Consider the following 20478-nt stretch of genomic DNA (forward strand, 5'->3'; position numbering starts at 1 on the left):
TACGCTATTCGAATCATATTGTTTATATCATTTATCAATATATATATTTTATTTTAATATATGATATATATTATCTTTGTGCAATTATCAATTTTAAATAAATTTCATTGGAAATTTAATTAAAATTAATAGTAAATTTATATTCATCATAACTTTTAGCTTTCTAAGATATTCAAAAAATAAATATTTTTTAAAGATTAATAATTAAATCTCAATTTTAGCCCTTTTATCATGCTCATCTCTTATCTTTTCACATTTATGAATATCAACAATATCGATAATTTTATTGGCATGTTTATCATGGCTGGAATAAAAAAAAGTGGGTGAGCAAACGAATCCAATTCGAAAATTGCAAGAAGGATTGAATGACAAGAAGGATTAAAGACGTAGGACAACGAGTATCGTTGTAACCGGAGCAATTCCCTATGGTGACCAAAAGGGTTGGGCCGGAGATAGAAAAGGGTGCGGTGAGCAATCATAGATACCGTTCCATTTAACTTAGGCAGTGTTTATTCCATTTAAGCGTGACCTAATCCCATGTTTCTCTATTAGTCCTCCACTCGTAAAAGATTATCAATGTGACGATAAGAAAATTGGAAATATGTATTGTCAAATTTTCTAGAAATTTTTAAATATTATACATATTATTTACATATTAATTTATTGTATAAAATGAAAAAGTTTTTTAAAATGAATTCTAATTAATTGTTATTTATTATGCGATAAAAAATAAAATATCGATCCAAGAAAAATTTTATTATATTAATAAGGAAAAAATTAATGATTAATAATTACGTTGAAATGATATTTTTTTCTCAATTATTAATTTTTAAAAAATTAATATTAAATTTTGTAATCAAAAAATATATACATTAAAATATTATAACAAAATGTAAAATTGTATAAAAAGAAAATGTATTTAAATTCATTCTCTTCTTATTTTTCTAGTTAAAATTGTTCATTCTCTAGATAAAATCACGTTACTATATAACCGTAAATATTTTTTAAATCGATGCAAATAAAAAAAATTAATGGGATGTATAAATTTTGAAATGGACGTATGTTTGATTTAAATGAACGTTTACTATTGCACGAAATTGAAGGACGTCGTTCTGATCAAATCACAGCAATGCACGCAAAGTTTTCAAATCTCGCGCCACTTATAAATCTTTTTATTTTCCGTCGATTATTTTACCTATTGCACAATTATCGTCTGCGTAAAATCTCTATTAATAACGAAAAAAAAAAAAAGAAAAAAAATGTTCTGTTCGATCGAAACGAATCACGAATGAAATTTATAGAGAATATTTAATATATATTTAAAGAGAATGATAAAATGAGTTGTGTAAATATAAATAGAGAAATATAAAATCACCAAGAGATTGATAAACAAATCAATGTGATGCTGTGATGGGATGATTTGTTGATATTGAACACATGTAACAATAATGTAATTGACTTGAAAATGAAAATGTATAATATCTATAAAAATTTGTCTATAGTTAGATATCTATTTAGAATAGTTATCTTTAAATAAGTTATCTTTAAAAAATACTTTATCATATTTGAAATTGATTAGAAATTTAATTAAATTTTCTATAACCTATAATTTAGTTAGAAATATTTTATTCAAACGATTAGATTATCCTTATAAATCAATGTAAATGATTAAAATAATAATTGGAATTAGAATTTTAAATAAATATCTTCTTTATTTTCCAATAAAGTCATTTTTTATCCTGTTTCACATTTCATTTTCATAATTATGTAATTATGTAATAAGTACCAATAGAAAATTATAACATTCTTGAATAGGTACGATAAAAATGGAATGTAAATATAATTACTGTATGTATATAAATTAACGATTACGTTAAAAAAAAAATTGTATTGTATCAAAACAAAACACTGCACTCTACAATTTGCTCAATAAACATACGCCATTTTTCAAAGTAAAAAAGTTAACTGCTTATTGAATAAATTTTTAATTAACAGCTATGTAACAACTTAATTATTGTTTATATTTGCGATAAATACAAGGGGAAAAAAAAAGATATTATTTTAATTGAAAATGACTAGACGAAATCTATTTGCAGCCACGGAGATCATTCATTTAATACGTAAAAAAAGATACAGAATATTTTTATTTGATCAAAGATATTTCTTCGCGATATTTACGAAGAATCGTTGAAAACGCGACGCCTATTGATAAGATAAGTCTAAAAGGAGAATAGAATGATGAAGAATTCCAAGAGTATTCTATATCGAACAATTTCATAAGTGTAACAACAATGACAGTGCACGTGAATGTAAGCACTCAATGCATACGAAATGAGGCAATGCTTTTTATAAATAGTTTACAGTTATTAAAGCGTTATGATAATTATATTTTACTAAAAAATTCATCGACAAAATTTCAACTAGATTTTTACAACTTAAAAGTGAAATTTTTGATCACATATACGCTTATATTACGAAATTTTCATAAAAATATGATTTAGATAGTTGCAGAATAAATACACGAAATCAATTTTATAATAAATGTATTCTACATATAATATATAATCATTGGAATAATAAAAAATTCATTGACAATTTTTTAATGAAATTTCTATCGTGCAGAAATTAAATTTTCGATTATATTGGTACTTTTTTAATAAAAATTTGATTCAAGTAATTAAATAAATCTTATAAATACTCATCAAAAAATCAACGAAATATTAAATAAAAAAAAAAAAGATTTATCAAATTTTCTTTCCGTTTTTTATAAGTTCTGCTTTCTCTTTAGCATATGTATTAATATTAAAAAAAAAAGTATATATATATATATATATAAATACTTAAAAAAAAAACTGATAAATTTTAATGCTCGTCATGTAAATATCGACAACATGAATCAGAATTCTTTAGATTCATTAAGTTTTTCTTTTCTATGAATGCACTTGCAAGATGAAAAATTTCTAAAGAAACATCTTAGTATCATACTAAGACTCGTCTTTGCTTTTTTTTTATTCTTCCTGTCAGCATTCATCGAAATGACATTCTGCAACCGACGCATATTTCACATCGCGTAATTCACATTCAAATTAAAAATTGACTCCGCGAAGAAGGAATGTTACGTTTCGTGTTGAAATAATTTCTCGCCATTATGAAAAAATGTAAATGAATCATCAAGAATATATATTTATATTTAATATAATTTTACTTCATGTACTTGTGAACTTTATGTATTAATTGTAAATGATAGTAAGTATAAACTTAAAAAAATTATTTGTAACATTATTTTGTTCTAAATATTTATATAAACTTTATCAAATACTGAATAAAAAACTGTATTTAACAGAAATATATTTTTCAACTGGCCTTTTGTAGAAGGTTACAGATAGCATATTACTTGTATATGTAAGTATATAGCGGAAGTTTCTCAGAAGCGATAAGAGTTTTTACTTCTTATCCAACGAAATATCTGCTGATCAATCTTATATAACGTCTTAATTAATAAGTATAGTTCGAAAAAAATTAGTACTTTCAATCGACAATCTGAAAATTAACTCGAATTTATATTAAATACTTATATTAAATACTTAAATATTATATATAAATAAATAAAAGAATGTAAAAAAATTGATACGAGTATCCAATCGTTCCTTCATACAAACAGTTGTTCATATAACTGTTTATGCAATTATTTATGCAACAATTGAATGAAAGAAAGAAATAGCTGTTAGATAATGTTTATATAAAATATTTTTTCTTTTAACTTTAAATTCTTTCTGAAGTTAAAATTTAAACATATTTGGCTATCAACAATTTGAATATATAATCATATTAATTTATTAATATATTTATTAATTTATTAAAAAAAAAAAAATCAAAAATTATATTTACCACAAATTAGTCAGAATTTTCAATTGTTGAATATATAAAACTGGAAAAATCCATCAAAAATAATATGATCACGCTCAAAACAAAAATATTTTTCAGAAGATTTTAAAATATCAGGACAAAAATATTTTAAAAGATATATATTTTTTTTTCGTTCTGGATGCATATCGTATCGAACATTTTCTTTTTTTTTTTTGCTCGTTCAGAGACATAAGTCTTTGTTTGACTTTGAAAGATGAATACATATAGATTTACCGCATATATCGGCTTACTCTTTGTCGGTAAACTTTATGCTGCATCTGTTCGCAAATATAGAGGTATTCATAAAAAGATTGTGAATGTATCAATTTCATTCGTCATTACCATCAAAGAAATGAAATATAATACATTTGTATATCCAAGTAATTAATTTTTTTTTACAACTATTTAATTTCTTTGAATATTAATTTTACTTCATTGTGAACTTTATGTATTAATTGTAGATGATAATAAGTATAAGCTTAAAAGAATAAAAGAATGTAATAAAATTCTAATCCATTATTTTTTTGTTTAATAAAATGATTATATTTTATCTTATTTTATACATGTAATTTTAATCTATCAATCTTTAATTTTAATGAATCTATAATTTTAAATATTTTGAATATGTCTAGAATATTAAAAATTTTAGAAAAATCAGTAGAGGAATCTCGTTTGGAATCTTACATAGATTTTCAGCTTGGGATCCTGAAGATTATAATTAGTTTCCCAACATATTTTGAGATGCGACTCTCTTTTATAATAGTTAAATGCTGCAATCCCCTTTTCTGTTTTATTTTTAGAGATGAATCACAAACATCCGTTAAAAATCTGTGTGTCATAATAAATTTAATATTTCAATTTAATATTATCAAGTGTCAAATAATTGTAAACTTAACTGATTAACAAATAATTGTTTACTTAACTTAAGTAAATGGCTTTATTTTATTTAAAATTCTGTTACTTTAGATGATCTATTTAAAATATTATAGATAGATTTTTCTTTTAATTTAATTTTTAATAAAGGATCATTGCTCTTCAGTTTTACAAATCAATATTGAATTATATATAAGTATAAATTTATATTTATATTTTTAGAAAATATAATGTATTTCGAATTCACATTCATAAAAGATTAGATGAATACACATAATAATTTTAAAATTCAACAAATGCATGCAACAAGTTTTTTCTTCTTCGACATGATTCATAATAAATCAATATTGAACAAAATTTAAAATAAACTTTTCATCTTGATTAACTTTAAATATTAGAAAACAACGCTTTATATGCTATTTATTACTAATAATATCTCAAATTAAATAGATTTTCAATAATAGCATCTAATTTCATGTTACTACATTCCCAAAGTTTTGATTATCAATAGGCTAATCAATATTTGACGTACCTACACACCGACTGTCACCTGTCTTGCATTCTATGATTCACACTCATGTTCTAAGGTGCTAAAAATATAGTCTGATAATTATTGGTATTCGAAGTATGTATATTGTTCCAGCATATGCACCTGTGAATCAAAGGTCTGATCATCGGTGTATCATCAACATTCATTTATGCTACAAACAAATTATTATTATAATTGACAAGAAAAACTTCATGAAAGTTGACAAAATTAAAACTTGATAACATTTTTTTAATTTTTACAACACGATACTTAAAAAAAAATTATCATATGGATAATTAAATCATTTTTACTTGATCAAGAGTTAATTAAATACACATGTATTCGATGAATTTTAAAATTTGATTTTCTTGAAAATAATATTTTAAATGAAAATATATTATACTATGTTATATATTATACTATGTTTTCGATTTTTTACTTTTACTTGTACGATATAATAATCTGTCTAATTATTTTATTCTTATCATTTATTTTATATTTAATCAAAATTGATTAAATAAGCACATGTATACTAAAGGAAAATTTTAAATTTGATTTTTCCAAAAATGAAGCTTCGAGCGAAAAAATTTTATTCTTCCTTTTCCATTTATTTTTGCATGTAGAATCATCTTTTTCTTAATTATCATTCTTTATATAATCTTGCATGTAGCTTTCGATTAGTGCACGAGCACTGAAAGTTAACGAGATGGAATAACTGAGGGAAATAATGTCGCAAAGACTACTTAGGCACGCGATTATGCAACATCCTATCTGTATTTGTGAGAAGTTATCGTAAGTCACAGCTCTGGCTCATTAATTAATTTCCCAAGCTAATGATGCCAGTTAGATTTCTGCAAACAAACTACGAAGAACGAGGCAGAATATGGTACATATTTTCCCATATATTTATATATATGCATGGATATATTCTACGTTCAAAAATTCAGTATAGTTTCTAATATTCATTGATTACGAAAAAAGAATAAAATAAAACATAATGCAGAAATATAGATAATTTTTATCTTGAATAATTTTTAGAGACTTTTTCTATCATATTGCCTGTTTTATATTTTTAAGTAATACGTATTTTTATTCAATTATATAGTTTAAATTATTTTACAAGCTATATGTAAAAAAATTTGTTATTTGATATTATTTTAATATACATAATAATATAAATTTCGATTATTAAAATCGAAAATTAAATCGTAAAATTTCAAATAAATATGAGATAATAATTATAATGATAATGAAATTTTATAATTTCAAATTATACGTAAGCTTAAATGCATTACTTAGCAAACTTTCATTTGTATTTTTCTAAAAATAGATATACAATAAACCATCGAAATATTCATTCGTATTTTCCTTATTAAAAAATCCAAGTTTCCTTCTCATCAAATAAATCCCAAACGTTTAAATGATGGTATATACAATTTGTGTGCATAATCTGCTATGATACAGATGGGGAAAAAAAGGAGAACAAACGATATATGTGTAAGAGAGGCAGATATAGAAGGTTCTGCAATCCGTTATTACTAATGGATTCTGCATTGATCCTCATTATCATAAACAGAACGTTCATCGATAGGCGTGCTGTGCAATTTAATGAATCTGTCGTTTTGAGAGCGTAACACTAGTTAAACATCGATGTTTTCCTTGTCGATTTTCGCGGGGGCGGTGGTTGCTTAATAGAGGAGGAAGTGAACCTGATCGATCCGCAGGTAGGTATACATTTTCCTGGATCCGAAAGCGTAAAAATATACGGAGAAGAATAATAGTAGCGTCCTCCTTCCTCGCAGACCTGCGAATGACGTGAATCAACCAGTTTTGCGTCAAACCGCAAATCTATTCTTTATTTTTTTTTTCTCCTTTGTCTTTCTTTTCTTTTTACCTTAACTTTCTTTTTTTCATAATTATAATGAGAATGAAACGTTACATAATTAAAAAAGATGATTTTCGTTTGAATTTGTGATTTTTTGATAAATCTTTTCTATGATATTATGTTTGAAAAATACATAAAAGAAATTGTCATCTATCTACTTTTAAAAAATTCACGAATATTCGTGGAATTCAAGTTAAATCGAATGTTTATTTCCCCAGCGATTTGTCTGTCACTATTTATAAGTATTTTAAAAAAGGCGCCAAACAGCGCAGTAGCCGGCGCGTAGTTGGCGCGTTTCAGAGGGCAATAAGAAGGTCGGACGTTCAACCGATTTCACGAGACGAGAGGCGTGAATTAATACAGTGTCAACTCTTCTTCCCTCGAATCAATTGTCGGCGTACTATCTCGAAGGTTTACAAATGATGATACCTAACATTTCATTTAGTTGGCGAGCGTATATAATACGAACGAACCGAACAAACAATCGTATCGAATAAATTGATTGCATTTGTTCGAAACGTTCTTGGAAACATTTAACCACAAGAAGAGATTGAAAATTCGACGTCAAATTTCGCGAATTCTTCTTATAAAAGAAAACGAAGTAGATAAATAAACGGGAAAACAAAGATTTCGAGAAATTTTTTGGTTATTATAAATCGTAATTTAATTTTAAATTTAGAATTGATATGATCGGATCGTAAATGATTCACAATTGTTTAGGTTAAGTTAGTTAACCCTCTATAATATCGTGTGATTTTGAGATTTTAACATCTATATTAGTAGTACGTGACGTAAGTACATGAGAAAATTTTTATTAATTGTATTTAACTAATCAATATTTGTATTATACATAATAATTATTATTTACATCGAAATACTTATATTTGTAATGTAAGTATATTTGTAACTTATATCTTTGTAATATTTTTATAATATCTATATTTAAAACAGTTTTATTTGATTTTTAAATATTTAAAACTTTATTATACGTTAGTGAATTTTAGTACGTATTTTATTATGGTACTATCATACAGAAATCAAATATTTTATTTTTACATTAAAATAAAATAAAATGAAAAAAAAACTTAATTCAAATTATGTGATTACTCATAATCCAATATTAAGAATTGAGGGTTAAAATTTAACAATTGCTAATAATAACTTATTTCAGATAAAATTTTAATAAGAAAAATTTAACTTCGTTGAAAATTGAGAAGAAAATTTTATTCGTTTCTAAGCATATAAGAAGAATTCGATTTAATTTAATATGAAAATTCAATTCGATCTGAAATTTAAAAGAAAAATCTAAAATTTATAAATGAAATTCTATTGGTAACAAAGCTGAATATTATAAAATCTGTAATCGTTTATAAATTTCATATTTTTTCCTTAGAAGTGTCCTTGCAGACCTGTCTATTCATATTTTACGCCATATGGGACGTCACAATATCTCGTTATTCTATTCAACCTTGCTTTATACGATTACGTCGCACCTGTAAAGTTCCGATTCCAATAAGTAAAAAATGTTAAATAGATCGATGCCTATCTTTTAAAATTGCGACATCATTTAAATATCAATTCTTTGTCCTCTCTTCTTTCGTTCTCTGATTCTCACGATCAAGAAAACTACCCATGGACAATTTAATAAAAATCGCATTCTCAATTGTGCCTTGTTCCTGCTATTTCTCGAATGTTATAAGATGGCCAATCAACGCTTCGTATTCGTTAAAGAAAATTATTTTGCCCTTTGTATCTCTGTTATGAAACATTTTGTTTATATGAAGTTTGATATTCAATGAATCGAATAAAATTATTATCACTCTGATGTTTCATCGAATTAAGATTAATATCGCGATATTATGATAATAAATTCATTAAAGTTGTATACAATACAGTTTCATTGTTAGATAAATGGATTCAATTAATAAAAATTCAGCCAATCGAATATTATATCAAAAAATTTCATTCTTATAAAATGGAATTCAATGAAAATATAAAAAGATATAAGATATAAGAAATAGATATACATACAGATTAGAAATATTAGATTATCATAATAATTCCATCATCATATATGATAAAACTATGTGCATATAATGTTTCTTAAGAAGTCCAGACACATGTAAAAATATAAGAATCTTTGTAAAAGTTCAAAGGTCATATACTTATATTATAATATTCGAATATAGGAGAATATCGATTATGCGAATTGTTCATTTCATTATTTTTTCAATTTAAAATAAAAGAAATGTAAATATACTTAATTAATATAAATGTACTTAATTAATATAAATGTATAAGAATAGATATCCATATATCTATATTTTTAATCATTATATCGATATCAAACAATTATTATTATTTTTATAGCAATTATTGTTTCAAAGTATTACAATTATGATACTTTTTCTTAGAAACAGAATCCAATTATTTATGCATGAAATGAATTTATTAATTTCCTTATACTATTTTTTAAATTTTCTAAATTAAAAATTCATAAAATAAAATTTTCAAGTTTGCTTATGTTTATGTTTTAAAAATATTAGAATAAAAATGAAAAAAATTTTCAATTTATTTATAAGTATTACTTCGTTTCAATATTGAACTAAAAAAAAAAAAAAAAATAGGATTTTAAAAAAACATTTTAAAAAGGCATTTTAAAAAAGCATTAATTACAGTAATTATAAACATTTATGCAAATATTGGTTATTTAAAGCATCATTAAAAATAGAGTATGAAATTAATTAAAAGCATGAAGTATAATTATTTTTTTCCAAGTACAGTACAAAAATAATTTAATTTAATTGACTTAAATATATTGATCATTGCATAATGAATGAATACACAATGAAATGCCTATTAATTTTGATTTAATATAAAACCAAAGACATTTATTAAACTACATATAATATTTCAAGGTGAAAATAGAAGCTAATATTTCATGCCATTAGAAATCGTGGCCAAATAAAAAATGCAGGGACTTAACTATGGAGGATATAAGCGTTTCTTCTTTGGTTGGCCTTTTGACAATGGTCAAGGCTAACTGGTTAATCATAAGAAACTGAATAAACCCACGTCAACGATGCATTGTCTTGTTGATACAATAATTGAGTAAAACGAAAGAGAATTGTGCGATGATGATATCGACGATCGTTTCGCATATATCCTGACGGTTTAAGTACTTTTGAATTATTAAATTGATTTTTTTTCTTTCTAAGGATTTTTTCAAAAAAAAAGATACGTCTATGAATCTTTTTTTTGGTAAATGACATTTAATTAAGATTAATGTATAAAATATAGAATATTTATTATTATTATATTATTTCTTTCATAAACCAATAATTATATTATTTTTTTCAAATTATATAATATTATATTTTAAAAATTGCAATTGTCCTTAAAAATTAATTATATGATATATGATATAAAGGTTTAAAATTTCAACTTTTTTAAAGATTAAAATTTCAAAACAAACTTTTTACCAATTATGATTTGTTTATACTCTGTTTAAAGTGTAATTTGATTTTTATAATTTTTTATTTATGATTCTTTAAATGTCTTATGAAATTTTTAACTATTTATAAATTTTTCAATTATCAAATGTTATTAAAATTAAATGATATTAGAAAACTATGCTTAATATTTGATATTTTAAAAAAAATTAGTTAAATGAGTAAACATGATCATATGTTGAGTCAACAATTTACTTAATGTCAAACATAGAGACATTTAACAAAAAATTTGCTTATGTTTCTTAGTGATTATGTCAAGGCGACTTTTTGTGATTTCACTTTAAGAGACTTCAACATCTTTATTTCAATGAAAAAAAAAAAAAAAAAAAAAAAAAAAAAAAAAAAAAAAAAAAGAAAAAGAAGAAAAAGAGAAAAAGAAATAGAAGAAAACAAATGGAATTCTTCAAATTCACTTATTGCGACCTTCAAACTTTGCAGAAAAAAGTTATTTAAATAAACTCGTACTGTTGCTATTTTAAAGCATGTACAAAATTTATATCTTTTCTTGTTTGCAAAGTATGTACAAAATTTATAACTTTTCTTGAATATAATTCAATGCTTTTTCGAAATAATCATATATCTGAATTTTCTTGTGATTTTGAATCATTGTAAGATCATCATATATGAGTTATCGAATTTTCCAATTTTAATGTATAATAATAAATAAATAAACATTATGTAAAATGTTATATATNTCAATTTTGTCAACAAATAAATCTTGTTATCTTTCAAGAAAAATTGAAAAATATTAACTTAATTATGATTTCAATGCAACATTTAATCTGACATTATTCAGTCAATTTACATTATTAAATTCTACATTTTAGCATTGAGATTATGAAGAAAAATTCCAAGGATATTTTCAATATTCTTTTCATCATTATTATTCCTTCTATCTAGATCTTACAATCTCATGAAATTTAATATACATAGTATTATAATAAATTGTAATAATTTTTAAAATTGTTTATTCTAAAAATTTTTAATTATTTCAGTATATTTTTTTTATTTATATGTTACTTCACAATTTCGTCTTTAATAACATTTCATTCATATTCTTCTCAAACTTAAAAACCATTTAATAACGGAGAATTACAATTATGCTAAAAATAATCCAAGGACGTAGCAAGGTTAAGCAAACACGAAAATAAAAAAATAAAAACTACTACATTATCTCGAAATATTTCTCATATATTGTCAAAAAATGTAACTTTTTGTCGAGGTAGTAAATCACGTGTAATCTGTATGATTATTCAACTGTGCGGATAAGCCATGTGCTTATCTATTCCAATTACCAATGATTTCATATATGCGTTACATCGACTCTTTTAATCTATTTTCTCTCTTTCTTCCATCTTTTTATATTTCCTGTCTTCGATAAAAAAAAAAAAAAATAAACCCAAGGTCATGGTGATACTTTCTCCCTCGATTCGAATATCTAGATCTAATTATTTAAAATCTTCTTGTGTTGAGATCATAACTTTTTCTTTTCGTTCCTTTTTTTTTTTTTTTTTACCGAAAAAAAAAAAAAGAAACAAAATAAGCCCAAGGTCATGGTGATACTTTCTCCCGCGATTCGAATATCTAGCTCTAATTATTTAAAATCTTCTTGTGCTGAGATCATAACTTTTTCTTTTCGTTCCTTTTTTTTTTTTTTTTTTACCGTAAAATGAAAAAAGAAATCGCGTTTGATAATTGATGGAGAAGTAACACAGTGACATTTTGATGTAATTTGTTTCGAAAGATTGATTGCTAATTTCGAGTAGAAAATTTACGTTCTGCGTAAATAAAACGTTTCGTAATGTGGATTGTCATAATTATAGCTGTGTGTCCTTTTAAATTTGAATTACTGGTACCAAGAGAATAATGTGAGTTTCGTTTGAGAGGAATTGACTAATTTCTAGGGAACTTATCGTGGATACCGTAATTGCAAATCTTTAGCAAGATTTTATGGCTCATTAATTTTGTACAAATAGCATATACTACGAATTATAAGTTATTTATATGAAAAAATACATGAGTTACGAGAATATTTCTTTAATGAACTTTATACATGTATTAATTTTACATTGTTTGGTTATTAGATATTGTAATATGTAAATCAAGTATTAAATTTTTGTCTAAACGATCCAAGAATATAGTAATTAATTGATAATTAATTATAAAACAATAATAACTAATAAGTAATAAAATCTGTTATTATATTCTCTTAAACAGTTTTATAATTTTATAATTTTTTTAAAATTTTAAAATATTGATTTGCATTCTTATTGTAAAAATAACGTATAATTTTTCAATTATTTATTTTAGGAAAAAAATTTTGATGCAATTTAAAATATATAGTTTCTATCTTGTAATAAAGAAAAAAGGATTTTAATTAAATGTTAAATTATATTGGGAATTACTTTCAGTTAGAAGAAAAAAACTATACAATAAAATCACGTGGAAAAGATGAAATTTCACTGGAACTAACTTTGCTAATTATTTAAAAATTACTCTAACATAGAAAAATTAATAAAAAATTAATAAAATTCTTAAATTTCTATCCATGATTTCCTCTTCACGGTTTCCTTTATAATAAAAATTTCGTAATTCGATAAAAATTCTACACGCTAAAACTCAAAATAAGAATAGAATTTTTGTCTGAAAGTTATCCATCAGCATCTAGTATGAAGTAATATAAACTTATAATAGATAAACAGATCAACAGTGAATCTGTTAATACACGCTAAACTAACAATCATAACTTCAACTTTACTTCGTTTTAATAAAATATTTATAGTTGAAGAGCTTCTCAGAAAATTAGAATTTTCATTTTCTTATAATAATAAAACAAATTTTTTTCAATAACTTTGTAACAAATTGTTCTATATTTCGTTGTCTTAATCTTTATTCTTTTATAATTTATATATAAAATTCATTAAACGATAAAGTATTACAGTATGAGAAGGATCATGCGCTGATTATCAATTACCATCGACTATCCTTGAATATCAATCACAAAATTAAGAGAGCATTAATCATCGATCATCAATTGCAATTTTCATTTGAACTATGAATGTTGTTCTATTCTGATATTGTTACTTGAATTTTAATTTTGTTTTAAGTAATTTTTGATATTTAACAATTTCGACAAGCTTAGTTAAAGAATTATAAATAGATAATTTGAAATAAATTAAAAGAAAAAAGTATTATTTCTTAATTCATTAATTTATATTGTAAATATCACCTTATATATTCATTTAAGAATATAAAATTAAAATATATAATTAATAATGTGATAAAAATAAAAATTAAATAATATTTTAAAAAAGGTATACAAAAAAACTTAATTAAAACTTTAAATCATAAGAAATAATTTTACATATTTTTGCATATGAAGAAAAGATGATTCTATGAATAACTGACGATTTGTGGATTCAATCCTGTCTAAGTTATTGTTAAATAAAAATTAATGGACAATGTCGAACATAGTTGAGATTTGAATACCAGTCGATTTCGTCACTTGAAATCGACGACAAAGTATGTAAATCGACTGCAAAGTGTACATTGGTATACTATGTGAATAAGTCACGTGAATGTCTCCATTATTTACAAGCTCTGCGTAGGAGGATCGATGAGTGTGACCTGAGGTTACTATACGATCGTTAACGCAAAGCTTCATTATTTTCATGCGATCGAGATTAGATAAAAGACTAACTAATAATTAGTTTATATATAAAACATTAATATATCTTTTTTTCTTCTTCTTTCTTTTTTCTTTGCATATTTTATTTTTTTAAATTGGCTCGTAAATCGTTCAAAAATAATATTATTAATTTTTTTAATATAATTATTCTCTTGCTCAGTTATTGATTTACATAAGGAAGTAAATATGTCTCTTTTATATAACTTTTGTATAAAAAATAATAAAAAAAATCAAGAATTGGTATTCAACTATGTATTACATCTATGTTTAATTTTATGGAAAAATTTATGAAATAAATAAATTAATTAAACTATATAATCCAAGAAAAGAAAAGAGATAGAAATTTCTGAAAAAAAGTTTACCTACATTTCTATATATTTATTTGTATTATAGTTATATCTATATCCTATTATTAATTATTTTATATATCTTCTCAAAATATTATAAGCACATATTAAGTTGATTCATCAGTTTTATTACAGAAATCAGAAATAATAATATAATTATTTTAAATTATATATTTTAAGTATTTTTAATTATCAATCAGTATTTTTATCAAGTAATCAAATATAAATATCACTATTTTAGCGTGAACGATCAAAGAGAAGTTTAACTATAAATTCTTGAGACTGTTTATCGATTATAATCAATCTGTATCGAGATCATAACATTAACTATAAATTACTCATAACGATATAACCAGCACTATGAAATTAGTAGGTGGCATACTTGTAGATGATTCAGAAGGAATATAATAGTAATAGTTATAAGTATATATTCCGATGCATCGAAAAATATGACAAAATTTACATAACATGCAGGGATATATGAACGCTCAAACAAGTGAAAATACACGTGACGTTCTGAATCCAAGGTCGATTGACACAGACCGGACTTCATAGGAGAAAGGATCACCTTGCAAGTTCTACAAGTAAATGTGAATTAAATTAAAACTTAAATTTTAAACAATCATATAATAAATTTGATTGAATTTATTGTACATTTGATTGAATAAATTTGTATATTTATATAATATTATTTTATTTTATTTTTTGTTTTCTATCAAAATTATATGAATTTGAATGATGAAAATATTCATTACTGATTCTCACTTGGTATCATTAAATAATACGTAAGATTGAACTTTCAATTGAATGCACTTATTTGAATGTGAATTGATTGAAAGAATTATTGAAAGAAGAATCATAGAATATAGAAAGAATTGATAAACTCCTGTTATAATTATTTGCCTCTTATAACGGGTTCAGATAATTGAAATTTTACTACTTATAATTTGAAAAATTCTTTAGTCTTTATAATATTTTATTTAATTTTTACTTATTACTATGTTCATTGTTATAATTGTTTGAGTCTAAATTCTAAACCTGCTAAGTCTGTTCCAATGGATGGGTGTCATCAGCCCATATCAAGAAAGAACAAAATTTTCTTAAATCTAAAAAAATTAATAACTTGAGTTCTGATCAGACTAATAATAATAAAATAATATTTATATAACATTATTTAAAAAAATATATTTGGAAAAATAATTATATTAGTATGATATAATCTAAACATACTGGATAATTTTAATTTATCTCCAATACTGTTAAAAAAATATCATCTATACTATAAGCTTTAGAATATATCAGAAAAGTTTAAGAACTTATAGAAAGTTTAATTACGATTAAATTAGACTTTAAACATATATTTGCATTTCGATGCTATGAGAATGTTAAATAAAAGTATTATTCAATGAGAAAAACGACGTGATCTGTATTCAATATTGAAGTATAATGATCAAAGTTGAAAATGTAAATTCAAAAAAAGCAATATATTGTATAGTATTAATGTATCATTCATGAATTATTTAATAATAGAAATTATTCTAATTTAAATGTGAAAATTATTGTTTTCAAATTTTCTTCTAAACATTTAATATTGAAAAATTATTGGTAAATTGTGGATTTATGTAAATTTATGCTTTTAAAAATATAATTAAAAAAATGAAAATTAAAATTCATTCTTTATAAACATAATACATTTTAAATATTAGATTATATATTTAAATTTTATACAAATATTTAACTATTAACTCTCACACTATTAATGCATTAGTATTAATGAAATATAAATATTTCATACAAATATGTAAATAAGAATTTATTATTATTTATTATTTAATATTAAAACTTACAAATAAATATTTCAAAATTATTAATATGTATTTTATACATCTATTTTAAAAATAATATATATAAAAATCACGAAAATATCGAATAAAATTAAAAAAAAGAAGAAAGTTGACTAAATCTTTCGAAAGATCAATTTTAAAGCAAAAATAATCAAAAACAGATAAATTTTCTTTGTCGAATTATCTGCTGCTTAAGATGCAATTCAAACAGTATCAATATCAGAACAATATCGATTCAACAATGAAAGAAATCTAGATACATATTCATTCTCTTTTTCTTTGTCGATCAATCGAACCAATTGAATTGCAATGAGGCGCGACCACCATGGACGAAACATCACGAAACATAGCATATAGGTGGTCAATTAGAAATACACTAGTACATGCGTGCGCTCAATCCAATTAGATCGTTCGTTCGCGTATCAGTTTGTTTGATCCGACGTTTATTTTACCGACGACGATTGTTGGACGGCCGAGCACTTTGCCGCGCCACCTTTTCAAGCTCCAATCAATGAGAATCTTTAGCGTTTGCCCGAGCATTAACTAGGAGACAAGCGCAACGAGCAGATGCGATGTTAACTTACGTAATTTCTGAATGAACGACAACGAACGTGGCCTCTGAGTCTCGAACAACAAACACACGAACTTTCCCTAAAATAATTCGGATGCTTTCTTTGTTTTTTTTCTCTATCTTTTATCTATATTAATCTGTTTTTTTTATTTAGTTTTGTTTTTTGTTATTACTGCATTTCCATTCACGATATTTAAATAATTGGCATAAATTTTTAAAGAACTTATGTATTTTAAAGGTTATAAAACAAACATAACATCCACAATAAATAAATTAACATAATGATATTATATAATGATATATAAATATGATTATGATCACTGATTATAATCATTATTATTTATTTATTATATACGTTATGTTGACATGCACATTAATAAATATTTTATATACCCGTTGTGTTTTTCAACGAACCTTAAATTTGGATCTTGATCGTGACTATATTTTGTACGCATGCGCAAATAGTATATATGAATACTCGAGCAATTTGATTATATATTTTTTTTAACATTAGATTTATTATGACTTTTATTATGTTATACTTTGAATACATTTATAATTTCATAATTGATATAATGATGATTAACGATATTTAATATTATAAATAATAAAATAATATTTTATAATTTTTGATATATTATATATATATATATCATACATATTTTATTTTATTAATTTTCTAATTTTTACAAATTTTTATTGATAATAGCTCGATATTTAATATTTGAATGTATTTATTTTTAGATATATGATATACTATTTTGTTAATCATATATTTATGATAATCATATTCATTCCATTTCATATACTAAATCATATATTATTTTAGTTCTATTAAGAAGACAACAAACATTTATTTTTAAATAATGTATTAAATCTTAATTTTTTAAATATTAATTATAAAATTTATTAATTATATAACACATTGAAAAAAATATATTATTAATGAATAATAATTATGGTTATTATTCAGTATAATTTCAATATATTGAGAAATTATATATAATCAAAAAATTTAATAATTACGATAATATCGATATGAAAAGAACGAAATCTGACAGTTCAATTGTTTATTTAAAATTTAGAGTTCCCTTAAATTTTTCGAATAATTAATTTTATATACTGATTTTATATAATTTGAAAGATCTACATATATAAATTAATAAAAACGACGTACAAGTAAAATATTTAAGTGAGTATTAAAATGGGAGGTCATCGGCAGTTCTCAGCAAAAAACCTGTTGCTTCGCTTACGTTGTCAGGAAGTTTAATCTTTATCGTTAAACTTATAGAAAAAGTAGCAATAGAAAATCGAAACTTTAGCCAAATTTATGAATAACGTAAGAAACAAATAATAGATTGACTTGCTTAATATAATTCACGTAAATATGGAGATGAAAAAGTTGTGACGATTTCGTTCACATCGCAAATTTTAAAATCTCAACTGTCGTTCATATTCATGTTGAAATTTTTTAAAATATATATTTTATTTGTTATTATATAATTTTTATTATTTAAAATTATATTTAAAAGGATATGCAAGCACGTATGAATTTACAAGATATGGATCAAAAATCTTTACAAGATTTTACCGATATTTTTAACAGTCAGACAGTAATTGATGGAAAGGCATACTCTTAATCATCAATCATCATGTACAAAATCTATTGCCGTAAATCTTAAACATTTGACTTTTCTACATAAGATTATGTTTCTTTTAGAAAATATAAACTTACCGAAAACCACTAATCCTTGATGAAGCACAATAAACACTTGGAAAATACGATACAGACGACATAACCCGCGCACCAAACTAAACCGGCCATATTGTTTACTGGAACAGTATTTAACCGTGTGCCTGCTTTCACTGTTTTGCAGATCTTTTCTGAAAAACGATTATAACGCACTCTATTGTTCAAATAGATTAACTTTGTTGATATTTCGTTCACATGGGTACATTGAAGTATGATTCGACCGTGAAACTAGTAGAATATGGTTTATATCGATACAAGCTATTCTAAGTAATTTTATACATTCAAGTAGAGGGAGTATTTCTCATAATCAAAAAGGACGTAAATATTATTTGCTGTGTTTATTACAGGTCATCATTCAGATATGGCGTGTTTTTATTAAAAATAATTTTCAGAAATTTCTACGAATATTATAATATACATATGTAGTTATAAATTTAATATTTCAAGATAAATAGCTATTACTTTAATAACTAACTATTTAAACATCATATATTAATACAATTCATGTACATTTACAGGATCATCAAAATTATGTGAGTTAAACAAAATATATAAATATAAAATTACATGCATTTTTTTCGAATCTTATTTAGATTTTATTTAACGCAGTTAAAATAATATTATAATTACACTTATGTTTAATTTCAATTATGAAATAATTATAATAATATTTGTTTATTAAATTATATAATTGTTATTTTATTTTATTTTATTATTATATATGTATATGATATATTAAAATCATATAAAATTTAGTTTGTTTAAATGAAAATTATTTTGTATTTCAAAATAATTTTTATTTCAAAATAAAAACAAAACAAAAATACAAAAATAACCTTTAAGGAAATTTTAAAATATTTATATTTTAAAATTATATTTTTTTAAGGAAAATTTAAGAAAAGTTTAAAAAAGATTTGTGTAAAAAATTTACTGTTTGTTTTTTAGAAATACTTATTAAATATACAATGCCACGTAGAAATCGTCATAAGAAAACTCCTCTTATTGGGGAGGATACTAGAATTGCAGTAAATTTAACATTAAAAAAGTTATTAGAAACTCCTGATCAAAAAGAATTAGAATTTCCATCTTCATATACTGCAGAAGAAAGAGCTTACATTCATAAATTAGCATATGAACTTGGATTAAAATCTAAAAGTAGAGGGTAAGTTTGAAAATAATAGAAATATTTTATTAAAACAGAAAATAAATATAAATTTTTTTTTTAATAGTAAAGGTACAAATCGTTTTTTAACTGTGTACAAAAGAGAAGGTTCAACTATAGTTCAAGCTGATGCTGTAATAAAATTACAGAAATCATCAAGACAAAGTATATATAATTTATTACAAGCTTTTCCATTAAATCATAAAGAATGTCAAGATTTATTACCACCAATTGAAAGAGAACGACCTCCTAATACAGATGGTACTAATATTATAAATATTAAATTAGATTTTTAATATATTATATTATAGATATATTTTACAAAGATATATATATATATATATATATATATATATATATATACTTATAATTTATAATTTTTAGTTTCAGTAAATACAAATACAAAAG

At 23.2% G+C, this 20478-nt stretch overlaps 2 protein-coding genes across 8 annotated transcripts in view; one reads left to right on the top strand and one right to left on the bottom strand.

Moving 5' to 3' along the window:
* Positions 1–19085, bottom strand: part of LOC102676591 (phospholipid-transporting ATPase ID) — a 61951-nt gene extending 42866 nt beyond the window's left edge. For all 5 annotated transcript variants that reach the window (XM_031509008.1, XM_031509007.1, XM_031509006.1 and 2 more), the window contains exon 1: positions 18891–19085. The gene's annotated coding sequence lies outside the window, so the exon portion shown is untranslated. The remainder of the gene's footprint in view (positions 1–18890) is intronic.
* Positions 19086–19207: 122 nt separating this feature from the next.
* LOC102677514 (3'-5' RNA helicase YTHDC2-like) overlaps positions 19208–20478 on the top strand; it is a 5071-nt gene continuing 3800 nt past the window's right edge. Inside the window, exons 1-4 of one of the 3 annotated variants that reach the window (XM_006612637.2) lie at positions 19208–19441; positions 19854–20070; positions 20138–20331; positions 20455–20478. The exon at positions 20455–20478 is cut by the window's right edge and continues 3 nt beyond it. In XM_006612637.2, the coding sequence (XP_006612700.1) occupies positions 19874–20070; positions 20138–20331; positions 20455–20478 (415 nt within the window). In that variant the 5' untranslated portion in view covers positions 19208–19441; positions 19854–19873. The remainder of the gene's footprint in view (positions 19442–19853; positions 20071–20137; positions 20332–20454) is intronic. The other 2 variants (XM_006612638.2, XM_006612636.2) reach the window with 2 other exon arrangements.

The sequence above is a fragment of the Apis dorsata genome, unplaced genomic scaffold (assembly GCF_000469605.1).
Source record: "Apis dorsata unplaced genomic scaffold, Apis dorsata 1.3 scaffold_117, whole genome shotgun sequence".
Taxonomy (NCBI): Eukaryota; Metazoa; Arthropoda; class Insecta; order Hymenoptera; family Apidae; genus Apis; species Apis dorsata.